Genomic DNA, 18108 nt, shown 5'->3' on the forward strand with positions numbered 1-18108 from the left:
AACTATCAAGAAGGTAGCTGATGTATTTATAGCTTACGTATGGGATTCCCATACGGCAATCATGTAAAGCAGTTTTAGTTTTAGTTTCTTACTTTAGCTTAATGTAACTGATGGTTCTTCGTGTATAAATAAAGTTTTACATTACATTACATTACATTACATTACATTACATTACATTACATCCCGCTATTATGGGTCTTCCGAAAGGTGTGTTCATAACCCAGGGGGGGTACTCCGGCTTGTAAAATGACGGGGATGATCGAATGGAGGCAAAACTCAGGACCCAAAAAAATCCCTAAGTCTTCCAAATTACCCAAAAAAAATCCCTGGACCAAAATAACCCCCAAAAAAATCCCTTGTCAAATTACCCTTAAATTGCCAGGAGGGGCAATAATACAACAAAAAGAAAACCATAAAAAATTGAATGCTCGTGTTTGTTTATTCATCATACCATAAATACGCCAAGGCACTTAATTAAGTTCGTTTTTAATACCCAAAAAATCCCCTATTTAAATCAAGTCACCCAAAAAAATACTTGCCAAATTTTCCAACCCAAAAAAATCCCGGAATCGAAAATTTCAAACCCAAAAAAATCCTTCGATCATCCCCGTCATTTACAAGCCAGAGTACCCCCCCCCCCCCTGGGGTTCATAACAATAGGGTAGGAATTTTTGCAAATTTGTGACTCTGGCCAGGAAGACCTCTGTTCTAAGTTTTCGCAAAATTAAAGGGCTTTTTGTGGAAACAAACCACATCATGTTTGTTTCCGTCCTAATAGCTATATATGAACAATAAATGGTCAAAGGGTGGAAAGAATAACGATAAAATCGCTCTCCTTACTCTTCAGTAGATAAGTGGTGTATGTAACACCGTGCCAGAAAAAAAGCGCGCGAAGCCAATATACCCAAACAATGCCAGCTAGTGGTGCACTGTGGGTAGTCTGTGTTTATCATGGCGGAATAATTTGGATTGTGCGGGTGGGAATTGAAGTATGAATGTTTTGTTATTTCGTAAAGACAATAGAAAGTTATTACATGCTATATTAGAGAAAATTACTTATGAAAAGTGCTACTTTGAAAGCCAAAGTGACATAAGGGCGAATGGTAAATAAGAAAGGTTGTTTGGTCGAATTGCATTGGTCGGTGAACAGAAGAGCAATAGATCATCAACAGAGATTTGTGGAGCTTTTACGAGAGAGATCAGGGTAATATGGCGTCTGCTGCAGAAAATAATGACATGTGTGAAGAAGAAGAAGAGAGCACGGTTAATAACGGTGAAACGACTTTAAAAGAAGGTTCGTTTCTTTTTTTCTGAAAGGATATATGTATCTTACTGGTTTTGCAATAAGCTCAATTGCAAGTTTTATTTATTCATGATATCCATAATAACTTTTACCACCTTTGGTTTTGACTTTTAATCCGTTTATTTAGTAAATTATGACGCTAATTTCGAACATGCACTTAACTGTTTTGTTTCAGGGTTAAAAAAATCTTCCTCTGACTCGAAAATCAAGAAACTGCGAAGAAAAATTTCTCAAGGACTGAGGCTGTGTGAGTATATCGTTCATGCGAGAAGTTTTTAAAAATAAGCTTAATTCAATAATGCAGATCATGTGTTGACGGCAACACAAAAGGCCCAGCTAGTAAATTGATCTAATACAATAATTGTTATAAGCTTGCCTTTTGTGTGAGTGATAGGAAGTACAGATTTTCAATTCAAGATTCGTTTGAGTGCCACACTGTGTGACGAAAACTAAGACAGTGCAATCTGCTCCTGCTTGTAGGATGAAGGTAGTGTTGTTTGTAATCAAGCTGACAACTACAACTTTGTGTCTGGATGTTTGATTTTAAACATGATGTAAAAAGAATTTCTGTTACTAACAGACCATGTCAACTTACAGTCAAATATATACTTAGCATGCTCAGCTGTATTATTCAAGATTATAGTTCACCACTAAATTTTCTCTGATCCTGATCAGTTTAAATTGATCATGTGACGTGATAGTGTTCATCTGTGGAAGGCACTATCAGCCCACTATCAGCCCTTATAGTTCACCACTAAATTTTCTCCGATTCTGATTGGTTTAAATTGATCATGTGATGTGATAGTGTTTGTCCGCCAGAGGGCACTATTTAACAATTAGACGGCAAGCTCGAGATTTCTATCGGCTGACAGTTGGCGAGGGGCGAAGCCCCGAGTCAGCTATCAAAAGCCGGTAGAAACCGAGAGCGAGCCATCTAATTGTGTTAGCATAACCCACTGACCGATCTATTAAACACAAAATATAGCTAGAGTTGATTTATTGAAGGTTTTGATTGATAAAATTCAGCGAAGACTAAGCGCGCGCTCCGAGAGCCTTCTACGGATCGATAGTAGGCACCTGTTTAGCCAATCAGATTGCGCGATTACCAATAGTAGGTCAGTGTGGTTATGCTAACAGCCCTTATAGTTCACCACTAAATTTTCTCCGATTCTGATTGGTTTAAATTGAACACGTGACGCGAAAGTGCCGTCCGCCGGAGGACACTATCAGCCCATAGTGCCCTCCCGAGAAAAATGCCCGGATCGATAGTGCCCGCCCATGACTTTTTTTTGTAAACAAGCGTGCCTGCAAACAAACAAACCCAACCAAATTCACTGCATTAAGTGGGTTTCTTGTCTGGTTTTGTTTCGTTTGTTAAATTTTGGCTTTTAATTGAGTTTTTTATCCTGAAAAGTAAAAATAATTCACGATGCTCGTTTTTGTATGTGCGCGAGGAAGAAAATTAGTGGTGAACAATAAAGACAATAGAGTGTTTCTGTCTCGGAACTATCGGTCTGATAGTTGTCCCTTGGAAATTTGATGTTCTTAAAACTAGCACATTTGCCCTTGAAGCTTCGCTTCTCGGGCTAATATTTGTTTTAAGAACATCAAATTTCCGCGGGGCAACTATCAGCCGATAGTTCCTCGACAGAAACACACTATTGTTAAAATAGTGCCTGTCGGATAGAAATGCCCGCATGAAACGGCGTATAGATTTGAAAATTAAAATCAGCACCAATAAATAAAGAACATCTGCATGCTTAATGTGACGTATTGTTTTAATGAAATTTGCAATTTTATAAAAGTTATGGCGTAATTAACTCTCCTTTGTCAGTGGCGTTTCTTTTTTCTGTGTAAACGGTATTGGCATATGCCAGATTATAAAGAAAGCTATGTTATCTCTGATTCTTAAAAACAACAACAGAACTCTACTTTCTTTCCTCGAAGTTTTAGAGATTTTTAATTCTAATGCACGGTTTGGGACTGGTACTAGTTACGCACACACAATGATATATTTTTCAAAGCAGGTGGCCCAAATAAAACTCGCCATTAAGCGTTAAAAAACACTCCAAAATCGCATGCCACAAAATACAGTCTTGAGCAATTTCTTGTTAGCAACTGCTCTGGATCTGTAGTTAAGAGGCCCCTTAACTTTGGTTCTGGTGAAATGGTTTGAGTATATTTCACCCTGAAAAAAGTGTCATTAACAGACAGCAGCCAACACTGATAATTTGTATGGGTTCTCTACCAGTACAGGCTAACTATGTTGTATGCACAACAGTATACATTTGTATTTTGTACAAAGGACATCAGGGTTATTCATCTCTACAGGAGACCTATCTATCCCAGCCTGTTTTGTAGCTCCCATGAGAAACATTCATTTTTGGTATTTTTTGTTTCTGATGATAAGCTTATCAATAAATAACCTTACTTTTAGTTCTTGAGTCTCTAATTTTCACTTTTCAGCATTTATAAAAGATGAGAATGGCAGACAGGGTGTGTCTTTGGAACAAAACAGTGGAAATACAGAGGTAATTAATATGTTCATGGTTTAGGGCTGTATAGGGGTTATGTTTGACTTACATGTACCATTTGAATTTGTGATATATGCCAACATTGCTCAAACCTTGGGCTCAGGATCCTTTTATTGGTGATTTAGTGTGTTATGTATGCATGCATTATACCTAACCTCGCTGTATTTTGAGGGCAAAAATTCTTGATTTGGGCTTTCAATAAACATTTAATAAGTATTCATTTCAGTCTACTGTTCTAGCTCCTTACTAAGTCACATTGAATATTTGTGACCCTCCATAGGAAAACAAGTAAAAAGGTGAATGCACGCACATGGCACGGAAGCCACACATTCACACGGTTCTAACACAACACGCTTATGGTGCGATTATGGGAATTAAAACAATTGTTTTCTAGCAACGTGCTTGTGGCCTTTGTTTGCATTTGGCTAACACGATTGAGCTTTGTTTTCTAATAATATTTTAAAGTAGATTTCTTTGGGGTGTGGCAGTTGTGCACAACCCAAAGCACAACCCCTTCAAGTCTATCAAGAGTTTGTATCTTATATCTTGGTGTGCAGACAGGGAGGGGGAGCGTTTAACCGAAAACTTCAGTGGAAGTTATGTGAGGAAAGTCCTAATACGCTTATGTCTATGGCTTTTTTAGTTTGTACAACACCTATAAGTTTGTATTTTATCCTTCTTTACAGAGCCCAACTCCACACCCACCATTTTGACTCTCCCCAAAAACTCACTCTTTTCAAGGAAGCAACAAAGATGTGTCAAAAGTATCCGTACAATGTCAACGCTTATACACTTATTGCATACCTTTTGTTTCTCACGCAGGCTGATGTTTTTGATGACTGCAGTCAATGCTCACCTACAAACAACCTTGCAGTAAGACCCGTTGTAAGAAGGACGGTGTCAGACTCAATTGGTTCACGCCTTAGAAAGATCAGCTTTGAGATTGGCAACGGCAGGAGACACTCAGATGAATTTACACCTGAGGAATTTAAAAACTTACCTCAGGTATGATTACTTTAATATTATTATTAAGTAAGTGTCCGGTTAAATTTGTTGTTGTTGATTGACATTGTATGATTACAGTGGAACCCTGTTAACAGGTCATTCCACAGTATTAAGGACAAAAAAATTTAAAAATCAAAATTGTTTAACTTACTCAAATTCCAGACAAATTGATAGCATATTAGCTAGAATTTATGAAAATGTTAAATATTTTTTGCCGTCAATTGCTGTTTGTGCATAAATTATAATTAATTACCATTGATAGTAATAATTGCTGTTGCGGAGGGGAAAGTAATTTTTTTTTCTTGTAAAAAATAGAAAACAGGGATTTTGCTGAGATGGTATGGGACACAAACTACTTAAGACAGACTAACTTTAACACTGCCCAAAATTGATATCTCTCTCAGCGTGTCAGCAGCAGACAACAATCTGTATGCTGTTTTCCCCTCCGCAACAGTTTGAGGCCTTAAAGTTTTGTTTGTCGGCTCATAATATATAAAATCAACTTCATGTTTTCACATCTTCTAATTTTGGGGTAGAGGTAAGTTTTATTATGTTCAAAAAGATTTTATGTTTAAAGCTGTTGTTTACAGAGTGTGACGTTCGCGCGTCAGGCGTGACGCTCTCCGTGCGTTACGTTATTTTCATTTATATCCAGTTTTATATATATATCGATTTCAGACCAAAATTTTAAGCCCTCGTATATAAACACGTTATTACCGCTCCAATAAGCTGTTCACCAAAACCCGGAGAAATCATCAAATGTAAGTTTTCTTTTTCTTCCTTATGTCATTATAACCCTTTTCTTTCTCTACCTATGTATTTCAATTTTCTATTTAGGCTTTTTTATTGTTGTAATTTTACTTTATAGTTTCACCGTTTGATGTGTACTAAATAAATCAGTTATACTGGAAACTACACGTCTGGTTTATCTGGGCTACCCCACGGGAATGCCACAGTGAAAATTTGGTGTCTATCATGTGGAGAACATCGCCCTAAATGTACGAAACGCCCTTTAGTGAACAGAACGACCATTTTTCCCCAAAAAACGAAAGAACCTTCTCCAAAGGAGTACACAGCATCTGTTAACAAATGCAGTCCAGCACTTCAGAGGACAAGAGATCTCGCTGGTTCACTCGAAAAGGCCTACAAAGTGCTGTCGATTCCAAACGTCGCCAATTACAAAAGGACGCCAAAAACCTCGAAATCGCCCATGGCAAGGTACACCCCATCACCCCCCAGAGCGCCGCAAATTTGGAGACAGCAACTGTAAAGTACGAAATTACCCTAAAAGAATTGGCCGATCTCTACGCTCAAGACCGATGGGGAGACTATTCAGAAGAAGCTCTTCTTACCAAGGAGTTTTCGAGTCTAAAAATCGCAAGCGAACCTCCCTATAGAGCAACAGACGATCAGGAAAATTACGAAGAGACAAGATCACAAGCTTCTGTGCCGTCACGCCGCACGTCATCGTCACGTTCATCGAAAGCATCTAGCGCCGCAAGAAGAGAAGCCCTAGCGGAGGCCGCAGCCGCCAAGCAAAAGGCAGAGTTTGAGCGTGTGATGGCGGAAAAGGAGAACTTAAGAAGACAACAAGAAGCGGAGGAGGAGAAACGCCGAGAACAACAACGCGCTCAACACGATCGTGACATGGCTATTTTGGCCGCAAATAAAGCAGAAGCTGTAGCCAGAGCAAGACTGAAAGCTATAGAAGAATCTATTCGTGAAGATCAGGAAGAAGATTACAAGTCTACCCGTGAAGAAGGCATGGGTTCACACTCAGCAGAGTGACCACGCAGCCACACCCATTGAATACGGCCCCAATCCAGGAGAGATCCCCTCCCCAGCAAGACAAGCGTTTATTACACCCAAGCGGAAAGTTAAACTTCCCCCTGAAGACGTTCAACACAGACCCAAGCCATTGAACGAACCCCCAGCCATCGTCGATCCTCCAAGCACGCCCATGATATCGTCCACCCCTAAGGAGCCGATCACGGATCTTCTCATCGAGTCATTCACCGCGACGAACCAACAGTTGGTCGCAGGTCTTGCCAAACAGAGCCTCCCAAAGTGCCAACCTGACGTTTTCAGTGGGGATGTCACGCTGTTTCACCCTTGGAAGTCTGCATTCAAAGCAATGATCAGAGATGCAGAAGTGCCTGCCGAACAGGAGATCAACTACCTAAGAAGTTACACAAGGGGTGAAGTACAAAAGGTAGTTGACAACTTCAGGAAAAGGCGGTATGGTGAGCCAGCGACGGTGCTGAGAGAGACTTGGCAGGAACTCGAGAGGCGGTTTGGAAACGTGGCAGCGATCACAAACACCCTACTGCAGCGACTAACGGAATCAGCAAGATTCAACGACAAAGACAAGTACAAGCTACAGGCATTTGCTGATTTGTGTGCTGACATTGACAGCCAACTTGCCCATCTACCTGGACTCGCATGTCTCAATTACCCAAATACTCTTCAACCGATTGTAGAAAAGCTACCTGCCTTTCTGCATACGAAGTGGGAGAAATTGGTTGCCAAATACGCCGAAGACCACAATGATGCCTACCCACAGTTCCACAGTTTTGCCTCAATGGTCATTTGCGTCGCCCGAATGAAAAACCATCCCAATGTGTTAGCAAGTGGCGTACTAAAGGAAGAGGACCAGAAAAGGAAAAAGCCACCCGTACCACCAGTCTTCGACGCCAGTAGAACAGTTCTGAAAGGCGACTTGGAACTTGATGCTGGTGAAGAATCGCCCCTAAAGGAGAAGTATTGTCCTTTCCACGATCGTAAGGGTCACGATCTGGCTCAGTGCCATGTATTCGGAAAGAAGACCTTTCAGGAGAAAACTCAGTGGTTATCAGAGAACAAATTATGCTTTCGCTGCCTATCAGGAGGTCACGTTGCTAAGGATTGCAAGGCTGCAGACATCAGATGCGACAGGTGTGGCAGTCGCCTCCATCAAGCCCTACTTCATATGGAGAGACCCATTAATCCATCAGTTCCAAATGGGCAGATAAAGTCCAACTGCACGTCCGTCTGCAACGACCGAGAGGGCGGAATGTCATGTAGCAAGGTCGTCTTGGTGGATGTGTTCCTCCAAGGTCGAGAGGAGGAGGCCCACAGGATCTACGCAATAGTGGATGACCAGAGTAACGCGTCAATGATCACCTCTGACCTTGCAGACACCCTTCGAATACAGGGGCCCAAAGAAAAGTATCTCCTATCAACATGCAGTAGCGAGAGAGAAATTAAGTACGGACGCCGTGTCCCTGGATTACTCCTGCGCTCTGTCACTGGGAAGGTGTCCAGACTACCTACCCTGGTGGAGTGTAATCAGATCCCGCAGGGCAAAGAAGAGATCCCCACACCAGAAATAGCCAGGAAGTTTACACATCTCCGAGACATTGCAGACGAAATTCCCCCAATCGACAACCACGCGAAGATCCACATCCTCATTGGCCGAGATGCACCTGAACTGCTTAAAGTGAGAGCCTTCAAGAATGGTCCTAAAGGAGCACCCTGGGCACAGAGGTTAGACTTAGGATGGACGATTTCCGGCCAAGTGTGTCTTGATCGAGTTGGTGGTCCAGTCCACATCTCTGCTCGTCGCACAACTGTTATTTCCCATGAAGAGTATCTTCACGGCCAGGCCGGAAAACTCGCATCCAGTCCAAGCGAAATGATGACCTACGAGATGACCCCATGTCCAAACCACTTCCTAGTCAAAGAGAGATACGGTGAGCGCACCCACGAATCAGAGAAGGACATCTACCAAACAACGAGGGATGACAACGAGATCAGCATGTCATGGGAAGATCGTCGCTTTCTGGAAATCATGGAAAGAGAGGTTCACAAGAACCAGCATGGTAATTGGGAAATGCCCCTTCCTTTCCGTTCAGAGGACGTATGTATGCCGAACAATCGAAGTCAAGCGCTCAGCCGACTGGATGGCCTTCTCCGTTCCTTTAAGAGGAGACCGCAAATGAAGACAGACTACTGCGACTTCATGAGAAAGATCATTGAACGAGGCCATGCAGTACAAATCCCAGCCAGTGAACTTCGCTCCCACCTTGGAAACACCGTCTTAACAAACCCTCAACAGGAAGAAAATTCCCAAGACAATGCCCCTTTGCCAGGACAAGTATGGTACCTTCCACACTTCGGGGTTTATCACCCAAGAAAACCAAATCAGATTCGTGTCGTCTTTGACTCATCAGCTGAATTCAAAGGTACTTCCCTCAACAAAGAATTGTTGCCCGGCCCAGATCTAATGAACAGTCTGATTGGTGTTCTCTTCCGATTCCGGCACCATGAAGTGGGAGTGATGGCCGACATAGAACAAATGTTCCACTCGTTCCATGTGGACCCTAAACACAGAAATTTCCGGTTTGAGGACCACGACCCGACCAAGAAGATCATCGAGTACCGCATGACCGTTCACCTATTTGGAAACGGCCCCAGCCCAGCAGTAGCCACCTTCGGTCTGAGGAGGACGGCCGATGACGGCGAGGAGCGTTTTGGAAAGCCCACCAGAGATTTTGTCCATAGGAACTTTTATGTTGACAATGGATTGGCATCCAGAGCCACATCGGAAGAAGCAATAGAGCTGATTAAGAACACTCAAGCAGCCTTGGCCACCGCAAACATACGTCTCCATAAGGTCGTTCCAATCGTCCCGAAGTTATGGAAGCCTTGCCCGCCGACGACCGAGCAAAAGACGTTCGCGACCTGGACTTACGTCACGACCTCTTACCAGTCCAACGCTCCTTGGGCGTTTATTGGAACTTGACGGAAGATACCTTCACTTTCAAAGTGTCCGTTCCTGAGAAGCCGTTTACGCGCGGGGGAGTACTGTCTGTGGTGAATTCGGTGTACGACCCCCTCGGAATCGCAGCCCCCGTGGTGTTAAGGGGAAAACTTATTCTGCAACAGTTGGTAACCATGGGCAACAAAGAAAATGGCAGTCAACTGAACTGGGACGACCCCCCTTCCGGATGGCATGAGCCAACGCTGGCAAAGCTGGAAGGACTCGCTCATCGATTTGGAGCAGGTCGCTATCCCCCGGTGTTACAAGCCAGAAGCATTTGGACCGGTAGTACGAAATGAGATCCATTCCTTTTCTGATGCAAGCCAGGATGCCATAGGAGCAGTCGTCTATCTTCGCCAATTCAACGAGAAGAATGAAGTCAACTTATCCTTTCTCTTTGGGCAGTCGAAGGTAGCGCCTACCAAGCTAACTACCATCCCTCGCCTGGAACTTTGTGGGGCAGTACTCTCAACCCAAGCCGTTAAGAAAGTTTTGAAAGAAATCGACATCAGAATAGACGAAGTCGTCTTCTACACAGACTCCAAAGTGGTGCTGGGGTATATACAAAATGACAGCAGACGCTTCTATGTCTACGTGGCCAACCGAGTGCAAATGATTCGAAATATGTCGACACCTCGACAGTGGAATTACGTAGACAGTGGAGCCAACCCAGCAGACCTTGCAACCAGAGATGTGACAGCTAAAGACTTGTCAAGCTCTCAGTGGCTGACCGGACCGGATTTCTTGAAGAAAATGCAGCCCACCGATCAGCACAGCCACGATAACATCCCACTTAATGAGGACGATCCAGAAATCAGGAGACACGTTAACACCTTTAGCAGCCAAATGCAAGTCACAAATGGACTTACCTCACGAAGGTTCATCCGTTTTTCCACGTCGACATCCCTTCATCGGGGTTTAGCGAACCTTATCGTCAAGGCAAAAGAATTCAGAGCAAAACGAGCCGCAAAATATCCATCAGAAGAAGGCTCTCAAGTAACCAACTCGTCTCCCAAGCACAATAGCCACTCAAATGCGGTTTCCCTCCCACGAGTCCCTACGATAGACGAGTTCAATCAAGCTAAGATGGTGGCTATCAAGGCCGCTCAAGAAGGCTCCCTTTCAGACGAACTAAGGGCCTTAAGAGACCTTAGCAGTGACCCACCTTCCAACCGTCAGCGAGACAAGGAGCAAAAGAAGTTAATGAAATCATCCCAACTCTATCGCTTGGACCCCTTCATCGACGACAGTGGAGTGATGCGGGTCGGTGGTCGTCTGCGCCGCTCAGACCTTAATTTCGACGAAAAACACCCGATATTATTGCCCAAGGGACACCATCTATCCACCTTGCTGATTAGACATAACCATGAGAAAGTCCGCCATCAGGGCCGCCAAATAACTCACGGGGCTGTCCGCCAAGCAGGCTACTGGGTGATTGGAGGCCATGGTATGGTAGCGAGGGTAATAAGCTCGTGCGTGGTGTGCAAGAAACTGAGAGGAAGAGCCTTGAACCAATTCATGTCAGACCTACCCGCGGACAGATTAGACACAAGTCCGCCATTCACAAATGTTGGATTTGACGTCTTTGGTCCATGGCTGATCCACACCCGAAAACTCAGAGGTGGCGCAGCAAACAGCAAACGATGGGGACTTGTACTAACCTGCCTCAGCAGTAGAGCGATCCACTTAGAGGTTCTAGAGACGATGGATGCTAGTTCCTTCATTTGCGCACTTCGCCGTTTCTTTGCACTACGCGGGCCAGCCTCCCGACTCAGGTGCGATAGAGGTACCAACTTTATTGGCGCAAAGTCCGAACTGGATGATGCCTTCGCAGAATTAAACCAAGAAACGGTACAGAAGTTCGTAGCGGAGCAAGGTTGCGAGTGGCAGTTTAATCCCCCTCACGCCTCTCATTTCGGTGGAGTTTGGGAGCGCCAAATCGGTACTATACGCCGCATCCTAGACGCAATGTTCTTGGAGATTGGAAGTTCCCAGCTAACCCACGAACTGCTCACAACTCTAATGGCAGAAGTGACTGGAATAGTGAACTCGCGCCCTATTAGTGCCATTCCCTCAGACACGGATGAACCGCAGCCACTGACCCCAAATGCCCTGCTTACCATGAAGACACGCCCACTTGCACCACCTCCTGGAGTCTTCACCCCTCAAGATTTGTATGCCCAGAAGCGCTGGAGGCGAACCCAATATCTCGCCGACCAGTTTTGGATTTGTTGGAGAAAGGAGTACCTGCAAAACCTCCAAGTGAGACCAAAGTGGAACGAGAAGCAACCGGACCTGGCTGAAGGTGACGTCGTCCTTGTGAGAGACAATGAAGTACACCGGAACAATTGGCCACTTGGAAGAGTTGTTGAAGGGATCAAGAGCGAAGATGATAGAGTAAGGAAAGCGAAAGTCGCTGTCTACAGAAATGGAGAACGGAAAACCATGTTACGTCCAGTAACTGAGCTGGTAAAGATCATCTCCCAACAAGATTCGTCCAAGCAAGAACTAAAGAGAGAAGCTGAAAGTAAAGAAACTTAGTGAAGGAACTTTCACCTTTGTTTTTTGAACATTTAATTTTTATCCCATTCAGTTAATAGTAGCAAGGATTCCGTGAATCCTTGGGCGAGGAGTGTGACGTTCGCGCGTCAGGCGTGACGCTCTCCATGCGTTACGTTATTTTCATTTATATCCAGTTTTATATATATTGATTTCAGACCAAAATTTTAAGCCCTCGTATATAAACACGTTATTACCGCTCCAATAAGCTGTTCACCAAAACCCGGAGAAATCATCAAATGTAAGTTTTCTTTTTCTTCCTTATGTCATTATAACCCTTTTCTTTCTCTACCTATGTATTTCAATTTTCTATTTAGGCTTTTTTATTGTTGTAATTTTACTTTATAGTTTCACCGTTTGATGTGTACTAAATAAATCAGTTATACTGGAAACTACACATCTGGTTTATCTGGGCTACCCCACGGGAACGCCACACAGAGAATGATCAAATTCTGTTGCGGAGGGGAAATTTTGTTGCGGAGGGGAATTCTTCTGTGGAAACAAATTGTTTTTTGAAAAAGATATAACTTCACTGTTGTTCATATTGGCACAAAAACACTTTTTCTCTGAAGTTTACAACCTTATAATATCTTTATGGATATGCACTGACAGGCATGGCACTGTGCGGAAGCAATGGCAAACTTGACAAAATTTACAGTAGGTAGTTAATATGTAACTGCAATAAGTTAACCTTTAAATAAATTCATTCTTCTACCTCATAAAAACACCAAGGTACCAAAATATACAGTTTTTCCGCTTAATGAACTGTAGAAATCAAATACTACCATATGAAAGTACTCATCAGTAGCTTTCATATAAATGGTCACACTTACATACAGGGTGTTCATTAGGCATCGGAGATCGGAGAATTCTCCTTCTACTACGTAGAATTCTCCGGCTAAATTTCAAAGGCCTCTACCTATTTTCTTATTAAGATGCGGAACCTTTAAAAGTCATTCTCCGGTTACTGACACTATTCTCCTGCTATTACAATTCTTAATGAAAACCCTGACATATTTCATCCACTGACTTAAAAGTCAGATGTACACCTCATTGCAAGAACAACTCAATGTTGTATTGAACATAAGCACTTAAGTCTATAGAATTAATGTTTATATCTTGAAAACCAGTTTTCTTAAAGAAGCAAGTACATATTTTGTACATTTGCACTCATGCAATGCCTTATGGGATGGCAAAAACCATGTGCTTGAATTCAATATGGCTGCCTTGTACACCTGGTAAGTACAGTGTTGTCAGAGATGCCTTCTAACACTGAAAGAAGCAAAAAATTCAGAAATAATATTAGAAGTGACCCTGTTAAACATGAGGACTACAAGAAAAAAGACAGAGAAAGGAAGAAAAAGAAGTATGCTGAAAAGAAAGCAACCATGTCTGAAAGTGAGAAATCCAACCTAAGAGTAAAAGAACGACTAAAGAAAAGAAAACAAGCTGCAGAGAAAAAGCTGAAGAAGCATGAAAATGAAACAGGAAATGGCGCTTTTAAGAGTCGTCAAAGCCTTGGAAAGGCTGTTACAAGAGTGAAAAAAAGCCTGCCGAAACAAGGTGAAAAAAAAGCCCAAGTTATCTCCGAGATTGTGAATTCACTGTCCCCACGGAAACGGAGAACTGTTCTTGAGACATGTGAAACAGCCCTGAAAAGAAGGAAAACTGAAGGAGATGGAAGGAAGACCCGATCAGATGCCCTCTCTGAAGAACAAACAAAGTTAGTTGAAGATTTCTATATGCAAGATGACATAAGCAGGATATGCCCTGGGAAGAAAGACTTCATATCAGTGAAAACTCCAGAAGGAAGAGAGTTGAAGCAGAAGAGGTTACTCTTGCTTAATGTGAATGAAGTGTATGAGCTTTTTAAGAAAGAAGAGCCTGGTGTGAAAATTGGAAAATCAAAGTTTGCTTCACTGTGCCCCCGTCAAGTGATGCCAATGTCCTTACGTGATCAGGAAGTGTGTATGCGCAGATATCATGAGAATATCAATATGATCCTTGACAGCTTGAAGAATATTCTCCCTAATGTACCCAAGTCATGTGAAGATCTCCTCTGTGAAACAGTCTGCAGTCTTGATGAAGTGAAGTGCATGGATAGAGAATGCGATGAATGTGGAATTTCTAAACCACTGGATGACCTTTTCACAGGCATTGATGAACACACTGCTACATCATATTACCAATGGGAGACCTGTGATGATGGAAGAGTAAGGAAAGAGCTGCTTGAAAGCACCCTAGCTGATGCCAAAGAAGATTTGATTAAACAACTGCAGCCATTTGGAAGGCATGTGTATAACATCAGACGGCAATTTGCAGAGCTCAAATACCTAAAGGAAAATTTGCAGGTGGGAGAAGTGATCATCCATGAAGATTTTGCTGAGAATTACCAGATGAAACACCAGAGAGAAGTGATGGCAGCACACTGGTCCAATGATACAGTCACTTTGTTTACAGCAGTCGTCTACTACAGAAGTGGCAAGGGTGACTTGGAACATAAGTCTTATGCTGTGATTTCAGACGACTTACGCCATGATAAACAGAGTATATATGCCTTCAACAAAGTTATATTGGAAGAGGTCAAGCAGATTACCCCAGTTACAATGGTGCACTACTGGAGTGATGGTCCAAGCTCCCAGTTCAGAAACAAGTACAATCTAGCCAGCATCCTTTTTCATGAGCAAGACTTTGGTGCCAAACAACATGAAACTTTTTTGAAACTGCTCATGGGAAAGGTCCCATGGATGGTGTTGGAGCTGAGGTCAAACGAGCAGTCTGGCGTTCCATACTACAGAATAAAGAAGTTGTTTCAAGTGCTCAAGAATTTTATCAGGCTTCTCTGAAGGTCTGCAAGAGAATTTGCCCACTGTTTGTACCACAAGCCAAGGTCAACAGTCATACAGAAAAGCTGGAGCAAAGGTGGAATCGATGTAGAGCAATCCCCCGCACACAGGCAATTCACTTTGCTTCAAAAGTGAATGATGTTACAATCAGTGTAGCCAAAAATTCACAGTTCCTTCACAAAGAGCCTTGCAGAGAGCATGTTTTGATAGTGGATCCAGACCCTACTGTACCATCAAAGGTTCCACCAATGAATTCACGCAAAGATGAGAATGACGAGGAAGAAGATGGACAAGTGCCAGGAGTCCGATGGGATGAAAATCGCAAAGATGTCAGTAGTGATGACAGTGATGGTCATGATGACTCCGATGCTGACAATGATGACAGCAATGATGACTCTGACGCTGATGATGATGACAACGATGATGACTGCTTTGTCGTAGATGGCGATGATGATGGCATTGGTGACAGTGATGGACAGCAAGAAGAAGAGGAACAAGTGGATATACATGTACAGCATGGATTACCACCAGAGTTGATCACATCAAGCTCCATGTTCATGAATTCCTTAACATTTGAGTTACCACCTTTTCTGGCACCACTGATTGATTGCATTGCAACTGGCAGAATTGCTTTTGGTGGAAGCAACCTTGTTGGCCCTGATGACCTGAAAAGTTTACGTGGACGTGGCAAAACATCTGAAGAAAAATGGTTAACAAACTTTGTAGTTGACAAGTACTTAGAACTGGTCAAAGGGGCAAGCGTCGCCACACAAATAGAAGTGATCACCTGGGAGAAGTTTGAAAAGGGGGTTGGAGTAGTGCCAGCTCAACAGGTGTTAAAAGGAAAGGGCCCCATTCTCAACCAAGATCTTGTTTTTGTCCCCTGCAATAGTGGTAACTCCCACCACTGGTTCCTTTTGGTTGTCCAACCTCCACAACAGCGGGTATTGGTCCTTGATAGCATGCCAGGCAGCTTTATTAAACCAACAGCATATCAAGCAATCCAGAAAGTCACCAAGTTACTGAAAGAAATTGATGGTCACATTGCAGTTGAAGAGTGGTCATTTTATACCAACAGGCCTGGAGACATCCCAAGCCAACGCAATGACTATGACTGTGGCATTTTCACCTGCATGTATGCAAGGAGTCTTTTGAGTATAAGCCCCATGATCGTCCCAACTATTCACAGCATGTCTGATTTGAGAAGCTATATGATCCTTGAACTGCACCAAAATTCAATCCTGCCAATCCCTCCCGTCAACATGAAAGTCGATGAGTACTATGCCATTGACTATGTTAGCCAGTACTACTTTGGAAGAGTTCTTCAAATTCATGGCCAATTCATTAAGTTTAAGTTCCTCCATTGTGTTCGACAGGGTGCCAATGCTGCAAATTTATTTGATTGGCCACGGAGGGATGACATTGCCAACGTTCATATAAGTTGTGTTTTTTATGGGCCAGTCCAGTTGGAAGGCAATAGCCCATTTACAATTTCAGAACATGAGCAGGTTAAGAAAACATTCCAATATATCAAGAAGCATTGATTGCATTGAAAAAAGATGTTCCTTGTGATTTTTTACATGGCTGAAAAACAATCCCTGTAATTTTGAATGCTGAAGCTATAGTTGTACCTAGCTCACAGCTGTTTTTTACTGAACAGTTAAATTGTTTGTTGAATGAATAGGAACTTACCAGACTTAAAGCCGCTTGTTTTAGATGGTTCGTTGTTGTTAAACATTGACATTGAATACTTATTGTTATTCGAATTGTTATTGGTATGTCTCAGTTGTATTTTCATACTTGTTTTTGACTTAACTTTGTAAAACTCATAGAAGAAATGTTAACCTCTAAATGTTGAGACATTAATATTCGAGGACAAATTTTCCCCTCCGCAACAGCGAACAATCTTCTTAAATCCTACCTCATTGGAAAAATACTGAACAATTAAGTTTTCTTTCATGATCTTTATTGACAATACTTACATATTGTCATTCATAGGACTCAGTTGTATTTTCATACCTGTTTTTGACTTAACTTTGTAAAACTCATATAACAAAGGTTAACCCCTGTTGAGACATTTACAAAAAAAGGGTGAAAGACTTAAGATGTTTAAATACCACAGACTGTCAAATGTTTGCATAATTATTGAAAAGTGATTGTTATAAACAGCTGTAAAGTGCTCATTTAATGTGAATACTGAGAAGGACAAATTTTCCCCTCCGCAACTTCCCCTCCGCAACAGCGAACAATGTTCTTAAATGCTGCCTCATTGGAAAAACACTGAACATTTGAGTTTTATTTCATGATCTTTCTAATAAGCATATAATGAGAAAAAAGCAAAATCCATTAGGGTCAGAAAAGAATTTCAGAATTCAGAGAATTTTGAGAATGAAATTTAAAAACAAAAAATGCCATTTTCTCTGTTCCCCTCCGCAACAGCCCTCTTTTGAGGCTCTGTGATCTTAATTATGTATTTTGGAGAAATGCAGGGCAGCAGCAAAGATGGCTTTCTTGAAGATTTAAGGCCTCAATAGATAATCAGAAGTAATAGACAAATACCTATTAAACCATAATAATAAAAGTGTCTCTAAATTTCCCCTCCGCAACAGACGGAATACTGTGGAATGACCCTAATACGGACACCAAGGGGACAGGCCAAATTGTCCACATCAACAGGGTGTCTGTATTAAGCGGGGTCTCAGGAAAAAAGTCACGGATATAATACAAGTTTCATAGACGAAGGCAAACATTTTTATGGCAACAAAACATTGTTTAATTGTATTGTAACTGTAACAAATGCAAACTGTGAACTCTTTGACTAAAATTAATGTTTTTACGAAAACCTTACGATCTAGTCATAAACTAAACTTTAATAAACTCAACAGTGGAATTATTTGACAATGTTGCAACAACAGCAACATAACGTTTTCTACAAAGTTTCCTTTGTAACTCAAACTCTGACCTCGTAACCGTTTTTAAACTCTACAAACCCATTTGAAAAAGTCGATAACTTTACTTTGCACGGAAGCTTTTAGCTTGCGACACAAGCGATAGCTGCAG

The 18108-nt window shown here is 42.2% G+C and overlaps 3 protein-coding genes across 5 annotated transcripts in view; all 3 read left to right on the plus strand.

Annotated features, from left to right (window-relative positions):
* The first annotated feature begins 928 nt into the window (after positions 1-928).
* The window catches only part of LOC144630363 (cyclin-dependent kinase 14-like), a 45881-nt gene continuing 28701 nt past the window's right edge, over positions 929-18108 (plus strand). For 2 of the 3 annotated variants that reach the window (XM_078488727.1, XM_078488728.1), the window contains exons 1-4: positions 929-1294; positions 1479-1550; positions 3770-3834; positions 4660-4842. In XM_078488727.1, coding sequence (XP_078344853.1) covers positions 1210-1294; positions 1479-1550; positions 3770-3834; positions 4660-4842 — 405 coding nt within the window. In that variant the 5' untranslated portion in view covers positions 929-1209. The remainder of the gene's footprint in view (positions 1295-1478; positions 1551-3769; positions 3835-4659; positions 4843-18108) is intronic. The other variant, XM_078488729.1, reaches the window with a different exon arrangement.
* Positions 8843-9625, plus strand: LOC144630841 (uncharacterized). The gene has a single exon (XM_078489196.1). The coding sequence runs from the start codon at positions 8843-8845 to the stop codon at positions 9623-9625; it is 783 nt and encodes a 260-aa protein (XP_078345322.1).
* On the plus strand, positions 13302-16672 carry LOC144630319 (uncharacterized). Its single transcript, XM_078488666.1, is given in 2 exon segments — positions 13302-14893; positions 14896-16672. Coding segments are annotated over 2 exon segments (3129 nt in total). The 5' UTR covers positions 13302-13461; the 3' UTR covers positions 16593-16672.

This window comes from Oculina patagonica, chromosome 11 (assembly GCF_052425735.1).
Source record: "Oculina patagonica isolate OP01 chromosome 11, crgOcupat, whole genome shotgun sequence".
Taxonomy (NCBI): Eukaryota; Metazoa; Cnidaria; class Anthozoa; order Scleractinia; family Oculinidae; genus Oculina; species Oculina patagonica.

Coding starts and splice junctions, on each gene's coding strand:
- LOC144630841 (XM_078489196.1), top strand. CDS start 8,843: ATGAGAAAGATCATTGAACGAGGCCATGCAGTACAAATCCCAGCCAGT.